At 36.7% G+C, this 21,759-nt stretch overlaps 1 protein-coding gene across 3 annotated transcripts in view; it reads right to left on the bottom strand.

Moving 5' to 3' along the window:
- Positions 1–593: 593 nt before the first annotated feature.
- The window catches only part of c6 (complement component 6), a 59,545-nt gene continuing 38,379 nt past the window's right edge, over positions 594–21,759 (bottom strand). For all 3 annotated transcript variants that reach the window (XM_039758628.1, XM_039758625.1, XM_039758627.1), the window contains exons 12-18: positions 21,521–21,692; positions 20,317–20,434; positions 18,816–18,948; positions 14,866–15,057; positions 9,573–9,663; positions 4,309–4,547; positions 594–1,676 (exon numbers count right to left, since the gene is read on the bottom strand). In XM_039758628.1, coding sequence (XP_039614562.1) covers positions 1,507–1,676; positions 4,309–4,547; positions 9,573–9,663; positions 14,866–15,057; positions 18,816–18,948; positions 20,317–20,434; positions 21,521–21,692 — 1,115 coding nt within the window. In that variant the 3' untranslated portion in view covers positions 594–1,506. The remainder of the gene's footprint in view (positions 1,677–4,308; positions 4,548–9,572; positions 9,664–14,865; positions 15,058–18,815; positions 18,949–20,316; positions 20,435–21,520; positions 21,693–21,759) is intronic.

Raw genomic sequence — 21,759 nt, forward strand, 5'->3', positions numbered from 1 at the left:
CAAATAAACAAAGCCATAAAGTACAGAAACAAAGGTATCCAAGTGTTAGTCTGTGAAGTGTTTCTGACTGTGCTGTTGGTTTCCATCACATTTATTATGGAGATGATATAATAATGGCAGTTAATTCCTTTTATTTGTTCTCTAGAAGAGAACATAAGTTCCTATTGAATGATGGGATGTTTGCCCAAGACTGTTTAATAATTTGGGAACCTTCAGATATGCAAAGATATCGGTTATGCCATAGATCATACCATTTATCTCTGTGATGATTGGTGAAGACTGATGTGTTTCTTAGCCATGTTATGCAAATGATCCCATCTTATTTAAGGCTCGTGCACTTGTATATTTGTCCATCTGCACTGAGAACTCACCTGTTCATATGTAGGCTTCATTGGGTCCATTGTCATTGCAAAGGTGATCTCCACTGTTATTTAAAAGTATTTTATAAAAGAATTTTTTCAACATCAAGTAATATAAGTGGGGCTTACAGAAACATGTCACATAGGTAAGAGTATACAGTATATGTATGCACATAAGTACAACAATACTCATTTTTTTACTCAGGTAATGGAATAAAAGGACCACACAAATTGTTATAATAAAAATTGTTTTATTTTGGTTGAAAAATTAAGTAGTGTACTTAAAAATAAAGTCCTCTAAAATACATTGTAATCATGTTTTAAACAATATTTTATGCACTTCATCTGGTTAGACTTGTAACATTTTAGCTAGTTACTGTAAAAAGAAATGAATAACTAATTATATTTGTAATCCCACTTGATTAGAAGTGGCTGTTTATACTGAAGTTCTAAATGTCAGATCCTCTTGGGGTTACAAGTGTACAGTGCCAAGGACACGAGTGACAAAACTACTTATTTGGGAAATTCTTCAAGCCAACTGTACACTTACAGCAAAGTGATGTGAACGCAATCCTCTCTTCACCCACACAAACACTCACTGGAGGATGTGTCCCTTTGTAACTATTAAGAGTTCCTTTTCTCTTTGTAAACGCATTGGTGTTTTTGGTATTGAGTTCTCACTCTGGTGAGCCATAGGCGTTATTACATCAGCCTTTAAAATTAATAAGTGAAACCAATATATACGTAACTCGTTGTATACACAGAATACATTCTGTGAGTGCCGCTGCATGCCATCCTTTTCCCTGCACTAAAATATTAGGGGTTCAGGACAAGATGGAACCATAATCGAATTGCTTTTTGGAGTCTCAAGAGAGAAAAATGTGTTTTTGACTTTTTGATGACAGGGAGGACCTAAAAAGAAACTGCTTGCCACTTAATTTCGAAGCCAACTCTGGCAAGAGCTCACATTCACCTCATAATATATTCGTATGGTCACAGTACAGCTAAGTGTGACATGAAGTTGCATGCAGATTCATTAATCCAAAAATACAATCCATATTAATACTGCATCTTGACTGATTTTGTGCCATGTAATCATTTCCACTGGGAACCAAATACTGTATATACTGTATGTCTCTTTGCACCTTTAACATTGGCCTTCATGTAGAACATTTATTTGCATTCTGGAACATTTTATCGCTCCCAAACTGCACAAATTCAATGTTCTTTTTGTTTTAGATGTCCCAGTTTCCACACAAAACAGCAATTTTCCATCCTTTGGGCAATTATATGGCAGCAGACATTCACACTTTGAACCTGTAAAGACAAAAGTTGTTTTTTGTTTTTTATGCCCCATTTATGTTTGGTTTGTGACATCACTGAACACATTGTACAGCATAAAAACAACCAGCTATGCTAATTAGGAATTAACCGATTTTATGATTATACTGTAAATGTATAATATGCAATTACACATTAAGCATTGCTTCTAACTCATTCATATTTTAAGTTAAATGTAATACTGTGGCACATTATACTGTGAGGTCATTTAGCACAATCAAATATATTAAAAGTTAAACTTGCACCAAACAGCCTTACAAGAAAGAACAGGCTTTAACCACGTTTGATTTGTCATTTTGTGAAACACCATAACTCCCAGCTTTCTTTGACCAAAACAAATAAAATATCAGGTGCCCCTAAGACCATAAGAAAAACAAGATGATGCCTTGAAATTAGGGCTCTGACGAACATCCAGACTCTCAGAGGTTCACATGTTTAAAAGTCGAGCACAAATAGTAGTCCCACAGAATATCTCGGGATTTGTGAACCTAATTATGATTTCGATGCAGTGTTCATTTATATAATTTACCTATTCATTATTCCGGATTTCTACAAGAACCTTTATTTTTAAATATCATCCATGTTCTTATCCCAAATATGTAATGTGTGCAGCTGGAGTAAACAATATGTTTATCCATGAGTTCCTGTTTTATTTTTTTGTTAAATATTTTTTAATGAAATTACTATAGGAGACACACAGCGGTGCAGCATTTGTGCTACTGCTTAACAGTAAGGAGACCAGAGTTCATGTCTCAGCTCCCCCTGCATGGAGTCTGCACGTTCTCCCTGTGTCTGTGTGGGTTTCCTCCAGGTGCTCAGGTTTCCTCCCACAGTCCAAAGATATACAGGTTAGGTGAGTTGGCATGTTTGGGGGGTGTGCTCACCCTGGGATAGACTGGCGCCCTGTCTAGAGATTGAGTCTGCCTTGTGCCCTATGCTCCAGCCCACGTGACCCTTGTAAGGATTAAGAGGATTAGAAAATTACATAACATGACTTTGAAACAAGATAAAAACATAACCACTGGATTTCTTGCCCTCCCAAACTTCCCAAGCTGATATTTAAATATATACTAACCAAAGAAAGCATTCAAAAGAGTTTGAAATTGGATAAGTCAACCTAATATGGGGTGTTCATAAGAAATGTAATGATTGACTTCATGAGCCAAAAGTACATAATAAGCAAGAATAGTAGTGCTAAATATATGAAATATTAAAATGTGTACTTCAGTTTAAAATGTTTAAAGTTTAATTGAGATATTAAAATGTGTGCTTCGGTTTAAAATGTTTAAAGTTGAAATATTCTCGATTGTAATAGACATTTGTCGTTTTCACTCTTTGATAGAGGTACATAAAGGGCTAGATCCATAGTAAAGGATTAGAAATCAAAAATAAAACATATTCATAATCAATGTCCTTGAAATAGACTAAAATGATACCGTCATGCTTATGTTTGTAATTTGTCATGTTTAACATTCTGAGAGTGGCTTTTAAGCCTATCTAACATTACAGAACTTTTCCAGTGACTTTTAATTGTAGCATCCGTTTACAAAACTCTGCAACTAGTCTGTCTTAGGCAGAAACGAGAGTGTTGAGGTGGATGTGTGGAGTTACAAAAAGGACAGAATAAGAAATGAGACACTCCGAGGCACAACAAAAGTAGGAGAGATATCTAAGAAAGTACAGGAAAGTATGTTGAAGTAGTATGGACATGAAATGAGTAGAGACAATGAATATGTGGATAAAATAGTGATGGGAATGAAATTACAAGGGAAGAGAACACAAAGGAGGCCAAAACAGAGGTGGAAGGATAAAATAAAAGAAGAGGAGGAGGAAAAGGGCTTGACCGGCAAGGAGGTGAAGGACTGAGCTGTGTGGAGAATGTCGATCAAGCACGTCAACCCCACATGTAAGTGGGAAAACATGAAGAGAAAGAAGAAGAAGGATAGATACAGCATGTTAACATTATTGTTCATTTTGATGTACTGCCTCTTGTTTAAAGAAATTGGATTTACAGAGGGGGAAAAAAGTCGTCAGTATCCAAATAAACAAAATCTATAAGCATCATGTGTTCTAAAATGCAGAACTGCATCCCAAAAGTAATTTTGTTTTTTTATCAAATCTTTATAATACTTCACAAAAAGTGGACATTAAGCATGACCAAAACTGTATCAGGTCTGGACTGTATATTTTGTGTAATTGCATTAGGACACTAATTTTTGTACTGATGCCCTTGGGATTCTTGTCCCACAGAGTAATAATGATGTATTTCACTTGTGGTTGATAAAAATAAAGCATAAAATACAATTTTTATTGCTTTGGGTTAGTGTTTTTGACCAATTGAACATATGAATTAAAATATTGTTTCCCAAATTGAAAGTTGTATTATTAAAAAGTTAAACTAAGCTAAACTAAGAAATACAGTAACCTCCATTTTAATTTCCTAAGTAATTTAATCAATGACGCCCTGTGTTGGCTGCGATTGGCTCCAGCAGACCCCCGTGACCCTGTAGTTAGGATATAGCGGGTTGGATAATGGATGGATGGCTGGATGGATGTAATCAATGAAAAAAGGAAGCTTGAATTTCAAGTTTTAACAAGCTGCTATTACCTGAGCACCTCTCCCAGTCGTAACAGGTGTCATACTTGCAGGCCTCTTGTTTAGTGCTCTTTGCAGCCATGCTAGACCTGAATTGACTCCACTCCTGGTTGACATCAAGAGCACAGGGACCCTCGTTTACAAAATGGAGTGTTTTTCCAAGACATTTTGAAGCATAGAAGGTACAGGGAGATTGCATCATGAACTGGTTTTTCTCTGTATCCAATACACAAATTTCATCTATATAGTCGCTAAAAAATAAGAAGGAAAACAATTTATTTTTGTTATTGTTGTGTCTATAGTAAATACCAAAGTGTGACATACATGCTAAACAACATTTGCTTAAGCAATAGCCCTGTCAAAATGCAGAACACACTGTAAAGATACTCTGATTTTGTCAACTACCCAAAAGAATTTCCAAAAATACAATTATAATATATGGGCTCTTAAAAACAGAAAGTTCAGTAGCAAAGGGAATGTTTCTCAAGACACAAACAAGATAACTTTTTAGTGTAATTTCAATGTGACCTTCATCTAAAAGTCCCAGCATGAGTATAAAAATTGTGAAGGTAGAACATGTAAGCCACGTAATAATAAAAAACATTAATAATTAATATGCATAGGTAATTTAAGTAACTAAATATTTATGTGTTTTATTAACCATAAATTTGTGTGTTAAAATTAATAATAATGATGCTCTGGGGAAAGACAAGACATATATTTTGTTACTCCAAACAACAACCTAAATGATCTGGTTTAGAGAACAATCAAAATTTAGTTTATATGCCAAAACTAACTAAATATACATTTACAGTTTTATTGTAATTGTTGCTAAACAGACATATGGACATTTGAGTGGCATTTGCTATCAAGTGTACTCAAGTGAGTCTTTGCTTTAGGCAGTGACAGAAAACTAATCGAAGTAACACTACAAGAACAAGGCAAAAAATATCTATCTGTAGGTATTACTCTTACTGTACGGATTCTATTTAGAGTGGAGTTTGGATGGAAGGCAAGACAGAGGAATTTGATGGACATCTTACAAGAACTTTCTGTTCATGGTTTCTGTGTCCTTGTTGTTGACAGCCTGTTCATAACCTTGTGGTGGTTATTGATGACCAGCTGTCCTTCAGGGACCATATTGCTACAGTCTTTCGGCTTTGCAGATTTACTCTATACAATATCCATAAGATCAGAACACATCTGACAGAGTATGCAGCACAACTCCTCGTCCAGAGTTTGGCCTTGTCATGTGTTACCAAACCACTGCAGATGATTCAAAATACAGCGGCAGTCTGGTGTTCTCATGTCACTCTTCTTTTCAGATCACTACATTGACTCCAAGTAGAAGCACATACTAAGTTAAAACCCTTGATGCTTGACTACACAATAACCAATGCAACAGCACCTATATATAGGGAGAGGTCCTTTGCTCCTTCTCAACCAATCAGGTTTGCTGATGAATGGCTTGGTAATACCACCTCTGGGTGACATCATATTTCAGTCCAGACTGTTTTCACGTGTAGCTCCTAGCTGGTGAAACGAGCTGCCTACCACCACTCGAAATTCGGACTCCCTCAATGTGTTTAAGAAATGTTTGAAGAATTTTCTTTTACGTAATTAAGTTTTGTAACCCAGGAGTTGTAACTCACTATATGTATGTTGTATTTTGTTCTGAGCTCTACAATTATGAAGATCAACTTTGTAAACTTGTCCCTAAACAGTCCCTCAGACTGATGTTTACTCGATCATGTTAACCTCTTTTTGTAAGTTTCTTAGGATAAAAGTGTCTGCTAAGCTAATAAATGTAAATTGCATTAACCACAGTAGTCACATATTGTATAAAAACAGAATTAGTAAAAGCTAGGGGGCTCACTTCACTCGCCAACCCCTGTGCTTGGACTACGCTACGCTAGCCAATTTGCGGCTCTGCTGCTCATGTATAATTAACCATATTAAAAAATATTAAAACGTAATAATTTGAATGTAAATTATGCTTCATGTTGCGTTAAGAGTTATTCGTTGCGTATTACGATTTTGTTCCGTTTGGCTTTGAAATTAACACACAACACACTTTTACTGTAAAATTTAAGTAAAACAATTTTTTAAATTTAATTTTGTCAAAATCGCATTGAATTGTGATTCTGTGTTTGAACTTTCATCGTGACAAAGCCACATATAACTGCACGTGATTGAATTTAATTTCTTTGTCTCTATTAAATAAAACAACTTTTTTGAATATTTGGCTCTGAGATTTGTAAACAGTCTTTGCAATAGCTATTCTAATGGGAAACTGTTAACGTTTTAATACGAATGGCATATCAAGATCTGTTTTGTTGTCTAATGCTATCCCCTGAAGATGTACTACATTACCTTTCTTGGATACATCCTTCTTTCTACAGTAATTTGTGCTGAGGAAGACCGGACGTTGTTAACGGTTGTAGATATTCTTTGGGATATTGTAAGTTGATGTTTTCATCTTCCACACGATCTCCACCAACTGTTTCATCATAGTCTACTGAAACACATTTAACCAATTTCAAGTTTAACCGATCGTCTTTTTTGGCATTAATTTGTTTGACTTCATCGTTTCTCGGTGCTAGGATTGCCCAGGTACTCATTTTTCTGTTGATAACTCTTTGTGATGAAATTCTTCAATAAGATTTGGAAATAATACGTCTTCTTTAATTTGGGAACTTAAAATGAGGAAAACGTTAAAATTTATGAGCTGAGAGAGCAAGAGCTGTGCCTGTCAAAAGCATTCACACAAATGAGAGGTGAGAGTACTGTGTGTGTGGTTTTCTATGGTTGAGAGAAGGGCGTGACTTGAAAACATCCCATAGCCAAAGTCTCGATTTGCACAACTTGAAAAAATCTTCCAAAAAGTCTCATCTTCCAAAATGTCTTGTCTCATTGCAGGATAATTTTATTATAATAGAGAGAAATCTTTTATGTGTTCATCAGCATCAGGACCAAGAGTAAAAATCAGGAGTGGTCTCCCCTAGATCTTCTTGTATACTTAGATATGGGGATGTACTGTCTATTTGAGGAGTAAATCTCGCAAGACAATGGTTATATTTTTATATTATGTACATTAAAGAACCATAAACAACAAATCAAATGAAATTAATAATATCTTGAACAAGTATTATAAAAGTAAAGTTGAATAAATTGGACTCTGCAGCTGCATGAATAAAAGGTAAAGTACCACTTCTGGTTAACGGATAGAAATCTACGTTTTATGCCTAATACTTGTATGCTAAATTTGGTTGACCTAAGTGAAAGCGTACTGAAGTTATCATGTTTACCTACACACACACACCCAGACAAACACACAGATCTAATTCCAAAAATGGTATTTTCGGACTCAGGGAGGTCTAAAACGTCAAGATTTATCAAAACCTTGAAATGGAATTTTTGGATGATTACAATAGTTTCCCTATACTTCATATGTGAGAAAGTCAGGGAGGTCTAAAACATTGAGAATTCATCTCATCGAATCTCTGGACGATTAAAATACTTTCCCTATACTTTGTATATGAGACAGAATAAAAGTGATGTGTCCAAAGGGCAAAATGCATTATTAAAAGAAGGATTTTCAGGGATGATTTAAAAAGCTTATTTGTTAATATTGGTGATTTATTCATGGGTTTGGCAGATAAACCAAAATGTGAAACGACAATCAAAGTCAAAAGAAGAAAACCAAGAGTTCAAATACCAAAACTAGAATATGCTTTGCCAAGACTCAAAACACAAGATGAAATTATTTTGTTTTAAATCCAAAAACTTGGACAAAGAAGTCCGAGGGCTCCCATCTAGTGTAAAGGCAGTAACAACATTTGTCATGCAAACAATATGATAATAATTGACATGTAACTGCAAACAAGATGGTGTTATATTTTGGCCAGGGTTCTTTCCCTGTCTGGGGTGCATTTCCTTGTTTTATGTACTTTTTGTTCACTTTTGATCCATTTTTGAATGTTAATGTTACTTTAATTTATTACGAGCTATGTTCCATGTAATTTGTGTGTGGTCCCCCAAGAGGTGTTCTCCCACAGTTCCTGGTGGTACATTTCAAATGCACTTAAAAAAGGTGAATTCTTGTGCTTTTACTGATTTTCAAATGTTTAGTGCTTTACTGGATTTTTTGTCCTGTTACTCTGTATTTCAATCATTCTTGGGATTTTGTACTGGGACTTTTGTTCCCCTTGGACTGGCAACTTCTTTTTGTCTTCTTGTATTCTGTGCAGCTTCATGTTATTACATTCCATTTTCCTTGTGAAAAATAAACACTTTTATCTGTATTCTTTATAGATTCTGTATGCAGTATTACTAGCAGACACTTAAGGGACAATGTTTTTCGGAACTCTTTAGTTCTTGCCACCAAGTAATAACAGATGGCTGCACCCATCTAAACTGACACAAAATGAAAATTTATAAAACTAGAAATCATGCAGACCTCCAGTCCTCCCAAGATTAAGGTTCCAGCCCCAGTAGTTTGCGAGTGCCAGCAAGTTGCATGAGGTGGAAGTTGGGGCTGTCATTCTTCTTATTCCTATTAGACAATCAGCTTCTGTAAGTTGCTTCGTGCTCAGCACATGTTGTTGCTCTTTTTTTCCCTCGCTGAAATCCTCTTGATCAGTTTCCCTGTGCAGTTTGCCATAAGAAAGATGCAAAGCCCCATAACTTTATGGAGGTTGCCACCGGCCACATTTCACGACTACCAGCAGGCTGTACACAAAGGAGGCTGGGGCTGTCATTATTTTTCTTCATATCATGTAATCAGCTGCTGCTGAGCAGATGTCTCTTCTCTTCTTTTTCTCTCTGTAATGTCACCTTGTTGTTCAGTTTGGTTTCAGTTTGCCGTAAGAAAGACAGAAACCCAAATACTTTTATATTGGAGACACAGAGAATATGTAAACTCTACACAAAGAGTAACCAGGCACAGGGTTGACACCCTGAACTTTAGATCCACAAAATAGCAGTACTAACCACTGTACCAGCATGCCGTTTTTCATCAAATAACGATTTGTCCAAAATAGTCAAATTTGGAAGATAAATTAGCTAGATCTCATTAGATGAGTTTATGGGTTTTCTAAATCATTTCTCTTCTTTTCATCAGTATGTAGTCATGGCAGAGTTTACATTTAACTCATCCAACTCCATAAAGCAGCTCATACTCAATTTTATGAAATTGTTCAATAATTCATGACAACTCTGGTTACATGTCTAACTCTAGATTTACACTTCAAATGTTTTAAATAAACTTTTCATACCTGCAATCTTGTTCAGGAATCATGCAGACACATACTGAATTTACACGTTTTTCGCCCAAGTTACAGCTGGATTCAGGAACAAAGGGTTTCACTGCAATACAGAAAATGTATATGCATCTCCTCTCTCACAGAATGTTAAACATTTCACTTTTAATGTTGCCCCGGTATATATTCAGCTTTGATGTGTTCATCTTTGTGTTATGTATATAATTCACATATTCTTTTACGTAGACCAACAATATAGAATAATTCACAAACCTGCAGCAAATATCAAGCCTTCACATTCTTATTGAAATTTCAGTTTATGTTGAAGTAAAGGCTATAATCAAGACAAATTATGTCAGAACAAAATTATCTTGTAATCAACATTAAATAAATACATAATCAGAGAAAAGCAAAGTTACCATTTTAAGTAATTAGTTAAGAATGTTAAAAAAAATGTAAACACCTTGTGCACACCTTTTAACTAAAACTTTGTTTAAGCTTCAATTCCAGTCATAAAGTCTCTAACAATGGAGCACATGTAGATTTTGGAGTTATCTCTACACTTTGATTGTGCCATTCTGGAATGCTGGTTTTATTGAGCTATTCCATGGTTGGGTTAAATGTCTGTTTGGGATTCAAACATGCTGAAAGATTAGATTCTTCATTACAGTCCGCAGTCTGGCCGAGGGCTGCAGACTTTGATCATAGGATCTTATTATCTGGAGCTATCCATTTTAACTTCTGTCCTGACCAGAGTCTCTGTTTAGACTAGAGAGAAGCAGCCCCGTATCATTACGCTGCCACAACCATGTTTGACAGTAGGTAATGTTCTTTGGGTGATAAACTTTGTTGAATTAGCACCAAACATAACTTGTATAATAAGTCAAAAAAGTCCTACATTGGACTTATCAGACTATAAAACAATATCTACACATGTTGTAGAGGACAGAACAAGTTTTGAAAAATGTATGCAGATGTTAATGTTCTTTATTGAGAAACTGATACAGGCTTGTGATTGAAAAAGTTACTGCCATAAATGCCTACAACTCCGTTAGAGTCATCATAGAATTCCTGGTAGCCTCCCTGATGAGATTTCTCTTTACCTTGTTTCATATTTTCAGGCAGACATCCTGGCTGTTGCAGTGTCCTAGTTGTGTCATATTTCCTTCACTTCTTAACTTGGTTTCACGGTGCAGTGCCTTAAAGATTCCTATAGGTTCCTCTCCTAATCCTAAAGATTCCTCTTCTAATCTGTATCTTTAAAAGTAAGACTTTGAACATGTTTTGTTAGCTCCTTGTGGATTATGGTTATCTCTGAATCAAATAACCTTGAGGGAAATTCTACAGAAGCAGTTGATGTTATTTAAGGCTAATCAATATCATTTCTGTAGATGTCAGGTGAAGGCAAACTACACAGTTACAGCTCCTTTTAAAAAGATAAAGCACGTTTAAGCAATCAAGGCAATCATGTTTTTTTTTCTTCCAAATAAACAGGACAAATGACTTTTCATTTTTAATTATTTTTTTCTGAAATACCAGTCAGTACTTTAATATATTAACACTGAATAATATGTTTAGAATGCTTCAAGTATGTTATTTTTAATAATACAGTATTACAGATAATTGAACTTAGCTGTCCTTACAAGTATTAATCTGTATTGAATCCTTAGATACAATGTTTAAATTGCATTCATTTATGATAATATATCCAAGACTTTGCCAAATGAATGAGCAAAAACTACACAATAAGTAATTATGATTGCTTAGTAGTACTACAGTATTTTGTTACAATCAAGTGATTACTATATTTCAGCTTATTTATAAGACCATAATAAGATGTTAAATTTTTTATTTAGGTTTAAATTAAACTGAAACTCCAAAGCTTTTTTTCACCGATTTTAATGGAAACATCTAAATAATACAGTAGTTGGATCTCCACAAATTACAAGGTGCTTCGCCCTTTAAGTGCTCAGTGTAATCTGAGGCCATCAGAGAGCTCTCTGTCGATAAGGCCAGACGTAGTGATGTCTAAAACAATTTGCACAAAACTGAATTTGCTGCAAAGCTCAGTGTTTTGCATTTCAAAACAATTTGTGAAACAAATCGCAATTCATTTCTATTTACTTTTAGTTCATGCCATTGACATAAGAAAAAGGGTACTTATTTCCTATCTGGACGTGTTTTAATGCATTAATTCTGAATGTGTTTCTCAGCTTGCCATTTAGCATTTAAATAAAGATATGTAGCAAAAAAAATTGACAGACTCATGTCCTGTAAAATGTAGACATTTTGTTGAGCCATCAGCTGTGTTGTTGTGTTTGTTCTGGTAAGAGAATACCAACTTTGCCAATTATGGCCATCTTGGTGATTGCAATCTTAAAGATGCATCAGAGACTGAAGTGACGCACACCGCTTGGAGTATGTGAAACTTCATCTGCAGAAAACAAGAAACAGGATAGGGTCAGCTTCTAAGTAATGTGGAAAAAGGCAGCTTCCAATGGCGAGTTTTCCTGTAGAGAAAAGCCACTGCACATTACTGTATTATTGAGCACAATGGTGCATTTTGGTGTGTCTTAGTGCATAAAATATGTAGGATGTTACATTTTTAAAAAGTGAATTGGGCTCCGCTGCAGTAAGTTGAAGAAGAGACATAATTAGAGTTGATTTTACTAGTGTGCTGACAATCATCTGCATTATATAGCTGTGAAAAATAAGCACAAGTAAACAAGGAAGTTTGAAAGAGGCTTTAAAGAGCAATATTCCTTGTTTCCCATCTAAGCAAGTTATTGACTTTTGCATTTTGCAACTTACAATGAAACAAATTTTAGCAGGAGTTTTATGAAACAGTAAGCAAATCAAAACTTAAATGTTTCATTCATTACCAGCAACAAGACATTATGAGGGCAACCATGACACCAGAAGTGATTCCAGAGATTGCCCTAGATGTAGCTCAACACTAGGACATAAAGCATAGAGCTAACAAATGCTTGATTTGGTAGGAAGGTAGTGTGGACAAATATCTGGAAATTTGAAAGAGTAGATTTTTTTTTTAATGTAAATGCTTCTCTATTGTATTTTTAGCCCATGGGTCATTGGGCCAGCAAACCTATCCAGCAGATGATGTCTGAAGTTCTTTTGTACAGCTTGCTTGGGAGGTCAGTGTAATGCTTAGAATAAAACCATTTAAGTGAAGAATACAGGCGAGGAAAAACTGTAGTTTGTTTATTATACACAGAGATCTAAAAGAGCAGCCAGACTTGCCAGGTCAGTTTTAAGACATTAATCCACAAACAAGCAGGGGCTCAGAAAGTCAAAGCACAAGGCAGGATTTTTAGTTGTTCAAAAGGCTAAGTAATGATTTACAGAAAGTCACTTTGAAGAAAAAAAACACAAACATTAAAGAATTTATAAACTGATCATAAGTAACAAAGCTGCCTTGATTCACGTGTCAGGCCATGAGTGTACCCATGCACACATTGTGAAAAAAGGGATTCACAAAAATGGCACAGATAACAACATTAGCAAAAAACTGATAAAAAATGAACAAATTAAAACAGGACTGACAGCATTTGAATCTTAAATCTTGATATAAATAAAAACAAATGAGACATAATTACTGTATATAATGATACATAGCTGGAGGCTCAGTTTCTGTCTGTTTCTTTTGATACTTTGAGTACTGCCATATTTATCTCTCTTTAAGTTTGTGCTGTGCAAATAAACATGTATAATTCTGGTATTATATAGTACTATACTGTTTCATTTGTTTCAGGTATAGGTGCAACATAGGGATATACATACATACACACATAAGGCATATTTAATCGTATGCTATACATGTGACAATAATGACTCTATAAATCTATATAAGAGTAAAGTAGTAAACAAGAAACTAAACAAGTGTCAGTCAGATTAGCGTGTGATTACTTAAGAATCGTGTTCACTCTTGATTAGTAAGGTTTTGAGATCCCAAGGTTATAAAATCAACTAGCATGCCCATTTAAGCTTGAAACTTGAAGCTTGTAGTCTCAGTCACGGTCCTGGAGGCCAGCAGTAGCTGCAGGTTTTTGCTCCAACCCAATTGCTTAATAAGAAGCACTTATTGCTCAAGTAACACTTCTGCTTCACTTTAGTTGTCTCACACGTTAAGATTTTGAACCCTTATTGCTTATTTTAGTCTTAAACAGCTGTACTGTATTCTTGTTTTTTAATTGGTCTTAATTAGCAATAACATGCAAATGACAAAAGAGACCAGTCTTTCTCCATTTAGCTTGTTACCATTTACACCTGTGTGTATTTATCATGTACTAGTGGGTTTAATTAAATACTAGAAGGAAAGTGAAGAGAAAAAAAGTGATGGACTGAGAATTACTCATCCATTTTAGCCTTCAAATCATTTGGATGATATCCTTAGAAAGGGGAAGAAAATGTAGGATATGAGAATTACCTGATGCAGCAGAGTTAAAGCACAAACAAGCCATGAAATGAAATTATTGGCAAAAATGGCTTTCTAATTAAGCAACTGGGTTAGAACAAAAACCTGCAGCCACTGCAGCCCTCCAGGACTGTGATTGAGCACCCCTGTTGTAGACAGATGATACATCCCACTAACAATGCTTAGTACAGCATCTCCTACTTCCCTTAACAGGACAGAGCCAGTAATCAGGGACCCCATACTGTTTTGGTCAATGGGATTCCTGCATCTGTTCACAATTTAGAGTGTAAGCAAGCATTAAACTAACAAGTTAAGAGCACTGAAGAAAGAGATTCAGAGCGATAGTGGGCCAGCAATCAATAAATAAAGCTCAATGTGGGTGTGTGTGTGTTTGATCTTTACACAATTACATACCCTTGGTAAAATCTCAACAAAATTTTGCACACATACCCCACTTTGTCAGGAAGAGACACTACACTAATTTGGAACCTTACATTTTGACCGTTGCAGTACCTTTTTAATACAGTATTCAGGATTTTGAGCCCTAAAATACATTAAATGGATTTAATTTACCTCTGGGAAGGTCCACTTTAAGTAACACCATTTATATTAGTTGGATAGTTCTGCCTTAAAATTCCAGGTGCTGCTGCTGATTCTTAATAAACACCTGGGATTGTCATATGTGAATGTCATTGCAATGAGAATTTTTCCAGATATCAAATTCTAATAATTCCTTTGATAAGCATTCCAGGCAGTTTTTGGAAAAAAGAGCTGAAAGATGCTAGGTAGACTTATATGTATAAATAAAACATGTACTAGCATCAGACACAGACATGCTAGTGTTTAGATTTTTTAAACTAGAATATAACATACCTTTTACACATGTTTGCTCTTCAGAAATCGGTGGAGCCCAGTAGAGACCAGTTGTGCATCTTGAAGAGCTGGCTCCAATCACTCGAAATCCAGCAGGGCAACTAAGATCAATGTATTCCCCAATTTCATATTCCTCTTTGAATGGGGATAAATTGGTAATTTTTTCTACTTTAGGCCTGTTACAAATGCGCTCTGTATTAAATAACAGGAAAAAAGTGAAATTATAAATAAAAACACAGCATGAACATACACATTCTTTGCATTAGAAGAATTAATTTCTAGCTCAGGGTGGCACGGTGGCACAGTGGTAGCGCGGCTGCCTCGCAGTAAGGAGACCTGGATTCACTTCCCGGGTCCTCCCTGCGTGGAGTTTGCATGTTATCCCTGCAGTGGCGGCTATGCCAATATACAGTATATTGAATATAAAACAGAAAGAGAAAATAACAACACAGCTAAAAACGCAGCGATAAATTTCGGCAAAAGTTAAATGCTTGTATCATGAGCACGAGGCGGCAGTGTCTGCAACGGATGTGGCCATCCACTGTGCATAAGCTGCCTTACTGACATTGGTGGGCGAAGGAGCCACCGATTCTTCCTCTGCCCAGTGCCACCACAAGCCTAGAGCCGCCCCTGAGTACTGCTGCAATAAATTATTTCATCGAAGTGAAACACATGTTTAATAACGTGCTTTAACTCCTAACATCATGAAAATGACATCACATATAAATCTCAGTATTTTAGTTATTCAGAGAGCTGTAATATCACAAATGTAATGGACTCTGTGTCCAGTTGGAGGAAGAGAGCCGGTTTAAGAAGCAAGTAGTGATTCACACACATAGAGCACATAGAAGATCACATACAAAACAAAGCATTTAACGTGCTACTTTAATGACGATGTGATTTGAGAAACTGGTTAATTAAACAATTTTAAGATGAAGTTTATGATGTTCTACTTTAATGACAAAATAAACTACGTGATTAAAGTGGAAATGTCGAGATTGAAGTTGACATTTCGTGCTTTTTCCCCACTGTGTGCCTTTTTTCTCTGTACCCTAATAAGCTTTCATATGACACTCAGACAGTGGGCTTACAACTCGCCTTTTCACGGCGACTTTGATATGTGACTTCTTTTTTATTTCCGGCACTGTGCGATTTTGTGAACGTAAGCTTTCAAGTTTCTCCAACACGCTATGTCACTCGATCAACTTCCTTTTGTTGATTACACCACAGTTTATTTGAACAAATAGTATGCTTTTCCTTTGCCTCCACTTGGTATTCGCTGAAATTCTTATATTTCCCCCGTGCTTTTCCCCATGTCTTTTCACAGAAGGCTGAGCTTAAGGGCGATTTATATTCATTTGCATATTCAAAGAGGCGTAATTCTGGGAGGAGTTGGGGTGTTACATAAAGCGTGTTCACGAGCGTTACTTTTCACGCTGATCGGGATTTATGTAGTGGAAGAACGTGGAAGTTGGAGTACGCACAGATTCCCGCATCTGGATTTTTCTGTGCGTAAGCACATTTCGGCTTTTGTGCTTACGCCATGTTATAGTGCGAGTTCTACGCACGGCGTTATACAGGAGGCCCCAGATGATTACAAATGCTGGTTGAAGAAAAGGAAGTTAACTTATCTCATGCTTGACCTGACATCAAAAATATATGTGAAACTCACCAGTCACACATCAGTTACTAAAGTAGGTGTAGAAAATAATTAAAAATGTATTTGGAAATGTAAACATGACATTTTTTTCTCTACTGCCATTCAGAAATATAGCTGCATATGTAAATACCCCTGGGGAACTGAGAAGAAATGTTGAAGATCTTGGAGGGGTCACCAAGAAAAAGGTATGGAAAGTGTGGGATGACACAATTATTACTCTTATTACTCTTCCCCCACATTTAACAAAAGCACATTATTCACTTGGAGAGCTTCCTTAGCAATTTTCCACATCTTGAAACAGATGTCTTGCATATTGCTCTGGGAAGTCCTCAGTGTCACTGCTTGGACTTATATTGGTGGGATTCACTCAGGGGTGTAACTTTAAGGAGGGTTACCGTATATGGTTTTGGAAATTAAGAAACATTAAATATATCCATCACACTATTGCTGGTCCCCATGTACCTTAAAATTAAACCTTGAATATGAAATATACTGTATCCACATTCCATGTTCCGGTAACAGCTGAGTGTAGGGAATGTCACAGCCTCAAATCAGGTTATGTCAATTATTTCAAAACTTTAGTAGTAGAATAAGCAATCCACCACTCAGAACACTCGTACATGCGAATGACAAGTCATGTTAGCACTCTGGTGTCATGTTTCTGCCTGTTCTTTTCATTTTTTTTCTCTGCATTTTTCCCTTTTTTCTAAATAATTATACCTTGTTAACCCAATTAAAGTCAAACTCTTATGAGCCATGTTAATTAATAATTGCCCTTCAATTGCCTTACTGTTCCTTTATTGGATCTGTATATGGCACTGTAATAAATGGTGTTTAATTCTGCTATCATTTCATCTCGTTTTAGAAATCTGTGACACTAAAAGTTACAATTACAGCTCACATCTAATTTGTCATTGTGCTGTAAAAGAACACACAAATTGTTTTCTTGATTAACTCCATAATGAAATATTGAGTTGATCCAGAAAAAACAAAAACAACAAAAGCAAAAAGCATATGTGTGTGTGTGTTGTGGCTTTTTTCTTTTTTAAATAATAAGCACGATTGCCTCAGGCACTGAAATTCTCCTCCCTTAAACACAATGCATTTCAGTAATGACTTTGGCTGTTTTTCATTTTCGACATATACAGTAATCCCTCCTCGATCCAGAACCCCCCGCGATAGATGAAAATCCACGAAGTAGAAACCATATGTTTGTATGGTTATTTTTATATATTTTAAGCCCTTATAAACTCTCCCACACTGTTAACATTATTAGAGCCCTCTAGACATGAAATAACACCCTTTAGTCAAAAGTTTAAACTGTGCTCCATGACAAGACAGAGATGACAGTTCTTTCTCACAATTAAAAGAATGCAAATATATGTTCTCTTCAAAGGAGTGCGCGCGTCAGAAGCAGAGAATGTCAGAGAGAGAGGGCGCTCGCTAAGAAAAGCAAACAATCAAAAAATCAATACATGCTTTTGTGCTTTTAAGTATGCCTGAGCACCTCGATAAAGCGGCATTTTTTAGAGGAGCGTCCGTATCCTCTAGGCAAAAAGCCTCTGTGCAAACAGCCCCTCTGCTCACACCCCTCCGTCAGGCAGAGAGAGTGAGAGAGACACAGAAAAGCAAACAATCAAGCACAGCGCGGGAAGCATATCTTATATCATTGAGGAGTTTTAGTTAATATGTAATACATGCTCTGATTGGGTAGCTTCTAAGCCATCCGCCAATAGCGTCCCTTGTATGAAATCAACTGGGCAAACAAATTGAGGAAGCATGTACCATAAATTAAAAGACCCATTGTCCGCAAAAAACCGCGAACCACGAAAAATCTGTGATATATATTTAGATATGCTTACATTTAAAATCCGCGATGGAGTGAAGCTGCGAAAGTCGAAGCGCAATATAGCGAGGGATCACTGTACTAAGGCAGTGCTGTGTCATCACCACTGTGAGCTATTTTCATATTTAGTTTTTACTTATGTTCTTCTTATGTGTTATTGTGCCTTTCAAAGTACTTTGTTTACCTGCAGTCACAGATGAGTGCAAGTACCGACTTTCACTTGGTACTGCCGATACTGTAATAAAGCTAGTCCTGTTAGGTTTCGGGAATTTTGGTATCAAGTTGGCAACCAAATTATTGGTTCTTGTGGCCTCCGCAGTGACAGAACGATGCAAAACCATACTCACAAAATAAAACATACCTTTGAACTCAGGCCACAATGCTGTTAAGTAGTTTGTCACTCAGAGGACTGAGAACTTTAATTATATTAAATAAATTACTTACTAATGCAGTTCATAGGTTTGCGATCCCATGTACCATCTGGCAAACACCTGAAATAGGCATATCCCTCAAGTCCATAGCCAGTCACACAAAGAACTTCCACAACTTCACCAAAATTGTAATGTCTCTTCTTGTTCTACAAAACAAATAATCTTTATTAGGAAAAACAGATTATTTTTAAAATATCTCTTCTAAAAAATGCAAAAATAGTAGCAGAAAAAATATAGTATATATAAAACTGTACAAAAAACACAACTTTATCATGCTGAAATTTGAAAAAAATAGTTGATCCCTCAAGCCATTTCCTTTAAGATTTTCTGCTGGTTGCATGGTGTAGCACTGGGTTGTAAGCTAAATGGTTGCTGGTTCAATCTCCACCTCTGGTTCACTGCTTGACCCTGACCAAGTTCCTTAACCTGCCTCTGCACCAGCGGCTCTGATACAATGTTAGTAAACGTCTTAACCTAGAATATTTTTCATAACTTGTGTCTTGTGAATTAACATTTTCAGCAGTTTAGCAGTTGAATTCTGTCCATGCACTTCCCAACTTATACCTAGTGTTACAGAGTTAGGTACTGGCTTCTTGTTACTCTGAACTGGGTAAGCAGTTTAAAATGACAAATGGAGGAAAGGATAGAATGAATCTGTCCTCAGACTATAACATCCATAGCTTAACTTTTTAAGTCTTAATTATGCACTACACAACTGCACATAGTTCAATTGAAGGCTGATGTAAACTTGTGTGGAATTTTCATGGAAGCATTTTTGATGGGATTCCAAAGAAACTCAGTGAAACCATTTTAAGGTACAAAAATAAATCTTATATACGAACATCTACGCGTGGAAGTGTGTGTGTGTCTGTTCAGCCCAGAAGTGCAAGGCTACAGGCTGAAGCCCAAAGAAAGTGACTCTATTGACAAAGTGAAACCACTGCTGCTAATACACAAGCGAGGTGAGCACATCGGCAAAATGAAACCTCAGAGGAGAGAAAAAACTCACTTAGCGGCTGATAGAAAACGGAGGTGAGCATGCCTGCAAAACGAAACCAACGAGGAGCCGCTAATACACGACCGATGTGAATGATTGATTGAAGTGCCAGAATCCACGGTTTCTAGGAGCCCGGGGTTTTTACAGCTAGTAAATAAATAAATACCAGAGGTGACCCAGTTAGTGCTCTGGCAAGTGTTCAATCATTGACTTTATAAAAGAAAAAACGGTAGTCCGTTATAAACACTTAGAGGTGGGCGGAGTGGTAGCTCTGAGGCTAAGGATCTGTGCTGGTATACCAAAGGTCGCCGGTTCGAATCCCCGTGACTGCCAAAAGAGATCCTATTCTGCTGGGCCCTTGAGCAAGGCCCTTAACCTTCAATTGCACCAGGGGCACTATACAATGGCTGACCCTGTGCTCTGACCCCAAGGGGTATGTGAAAACAAACTAATTCCTAATAAAAGAAATTGTAGAAGGCAAAATAAAGAAAAAAATATATATATTTTAGACTCTTACTCTCAAGTAACTGTTGTCTGGTGCCTGGGGTACTGAACATCCAGGCTTGTCTGTTTGTGTGGAAAATTCTTCTTCATCATCTTTTCTTTCTTCATTATCATTAATACAAACACCTCCTCTTCAAAGCAATTAGAAAAATGGAACGATTATTTAGGGAAATTGTTGGTTCATTGTGTATATCTTGTGACCTATAGAGGTGCAACAGAACATCATACCCCAGACACAATTTCAAAGACACAATTCCTGGGTTCAGATTAAACTTTCATTTTACATAGATATCTTTACAAACACTTCTTCAAGGTTTCAAAAAACCGAACAATCGAATTCTTTCTCTTTTTCCTCCTCCACTCCCACCGGCGAGGTTTGTCCCTCCTCCGCACCCGACTCCAACTTTCCTGGGTTAGGCAGAGCAGCTCCTTTCATGCAGGACCTGGGAGTACTTCCAATGCAAATATGTCGTGAGGTTAAAGATTTGGACTTCAAACCCTGAGGCTGTGGGTTCAAATCCCACTACTGACACTGTGTGACCATGAGCAACTCACTTGACCTACCTGTGCTCCAACTGGAAAACCAAAGGAAATATAACCAATTGTAACATAAATGTTGTAAGTCACCTTGGATGTAATGTAAATGTAGGATGATGCATGTAGGAAGCACTTCTGGGTCAGGCAGAAGCCCAATGAAGTAGGGTCAGACAACCTCCACAGCCCCTCCTGGTGGCACCCATGGAACCCAATTAGGGGTGCTCCATAGGATTAAAGTTCTCAGCATGCCTCCCAGCCAGTATTATACTGTCCAACCCTGTCAGGATGCTAGTGTACTCACCTTTATTTTTTTGCTGGCATCTCATGCCAGCCTCCTGGCTAAGGTAGGGTGCACTTTGTGTCTCTTTATCTGGCCTCTCTGCGAGGTAAGGAGTTAGGGACCACATCCCTGCCTGCCATTCATCACAATATATAGTCTTCACTTATAGTTTGTTATACATCTTTATTAGGAAATCTGCATAATCCAATTCAGAATCATGGGAGGTGGTGTCTATCCCCAGAAGTACTGGCTACAAAACAGAGACTAACCCTGAACTGGGCATTAGGCTATCACTGGATGAATTTACTAAATTACTTTTAAAAATAGTGATTTCCTAAAACAGGCAAACTCATTTGCTAATGCCATTGCTTTTATCTGAGTGCTGCTAAAATAATCTTACCGATCTTGGAAAATAGCAATGTGGCAATCTTGCTCTTCCTGACTCACTCCTACACAGCTTTTGCCACCATTTGCTGGAATTGGGTTGTTACAGCTCCTTGTGCGTGTCCTCTTCATCATAGAATCACATGTACTCCAGGGAGACCAGCAGCTCCAATACCCATCTACCACAGCTACAGTTTAGACATAAGAACAAACAAAAAGCTGCAATGTTAGTGTTATTTCAAACAAGCTTTTCTC

The sequence above is a fragment of the Polypterus senegalus genome, chromosome 7, assembly GCF_016835505.1.
Source record: "Polypterus senegalus isolate Bchr_013 chromosome 7, ASM1683550v1, whole genome shotgun sequence".
Taxonomy (NCBI): Eukaryota; Metazoa; Chordata; class Cladistia; order Polypteriformes; family Polypteridae; genus Polypterus; species Polypterus senegalus.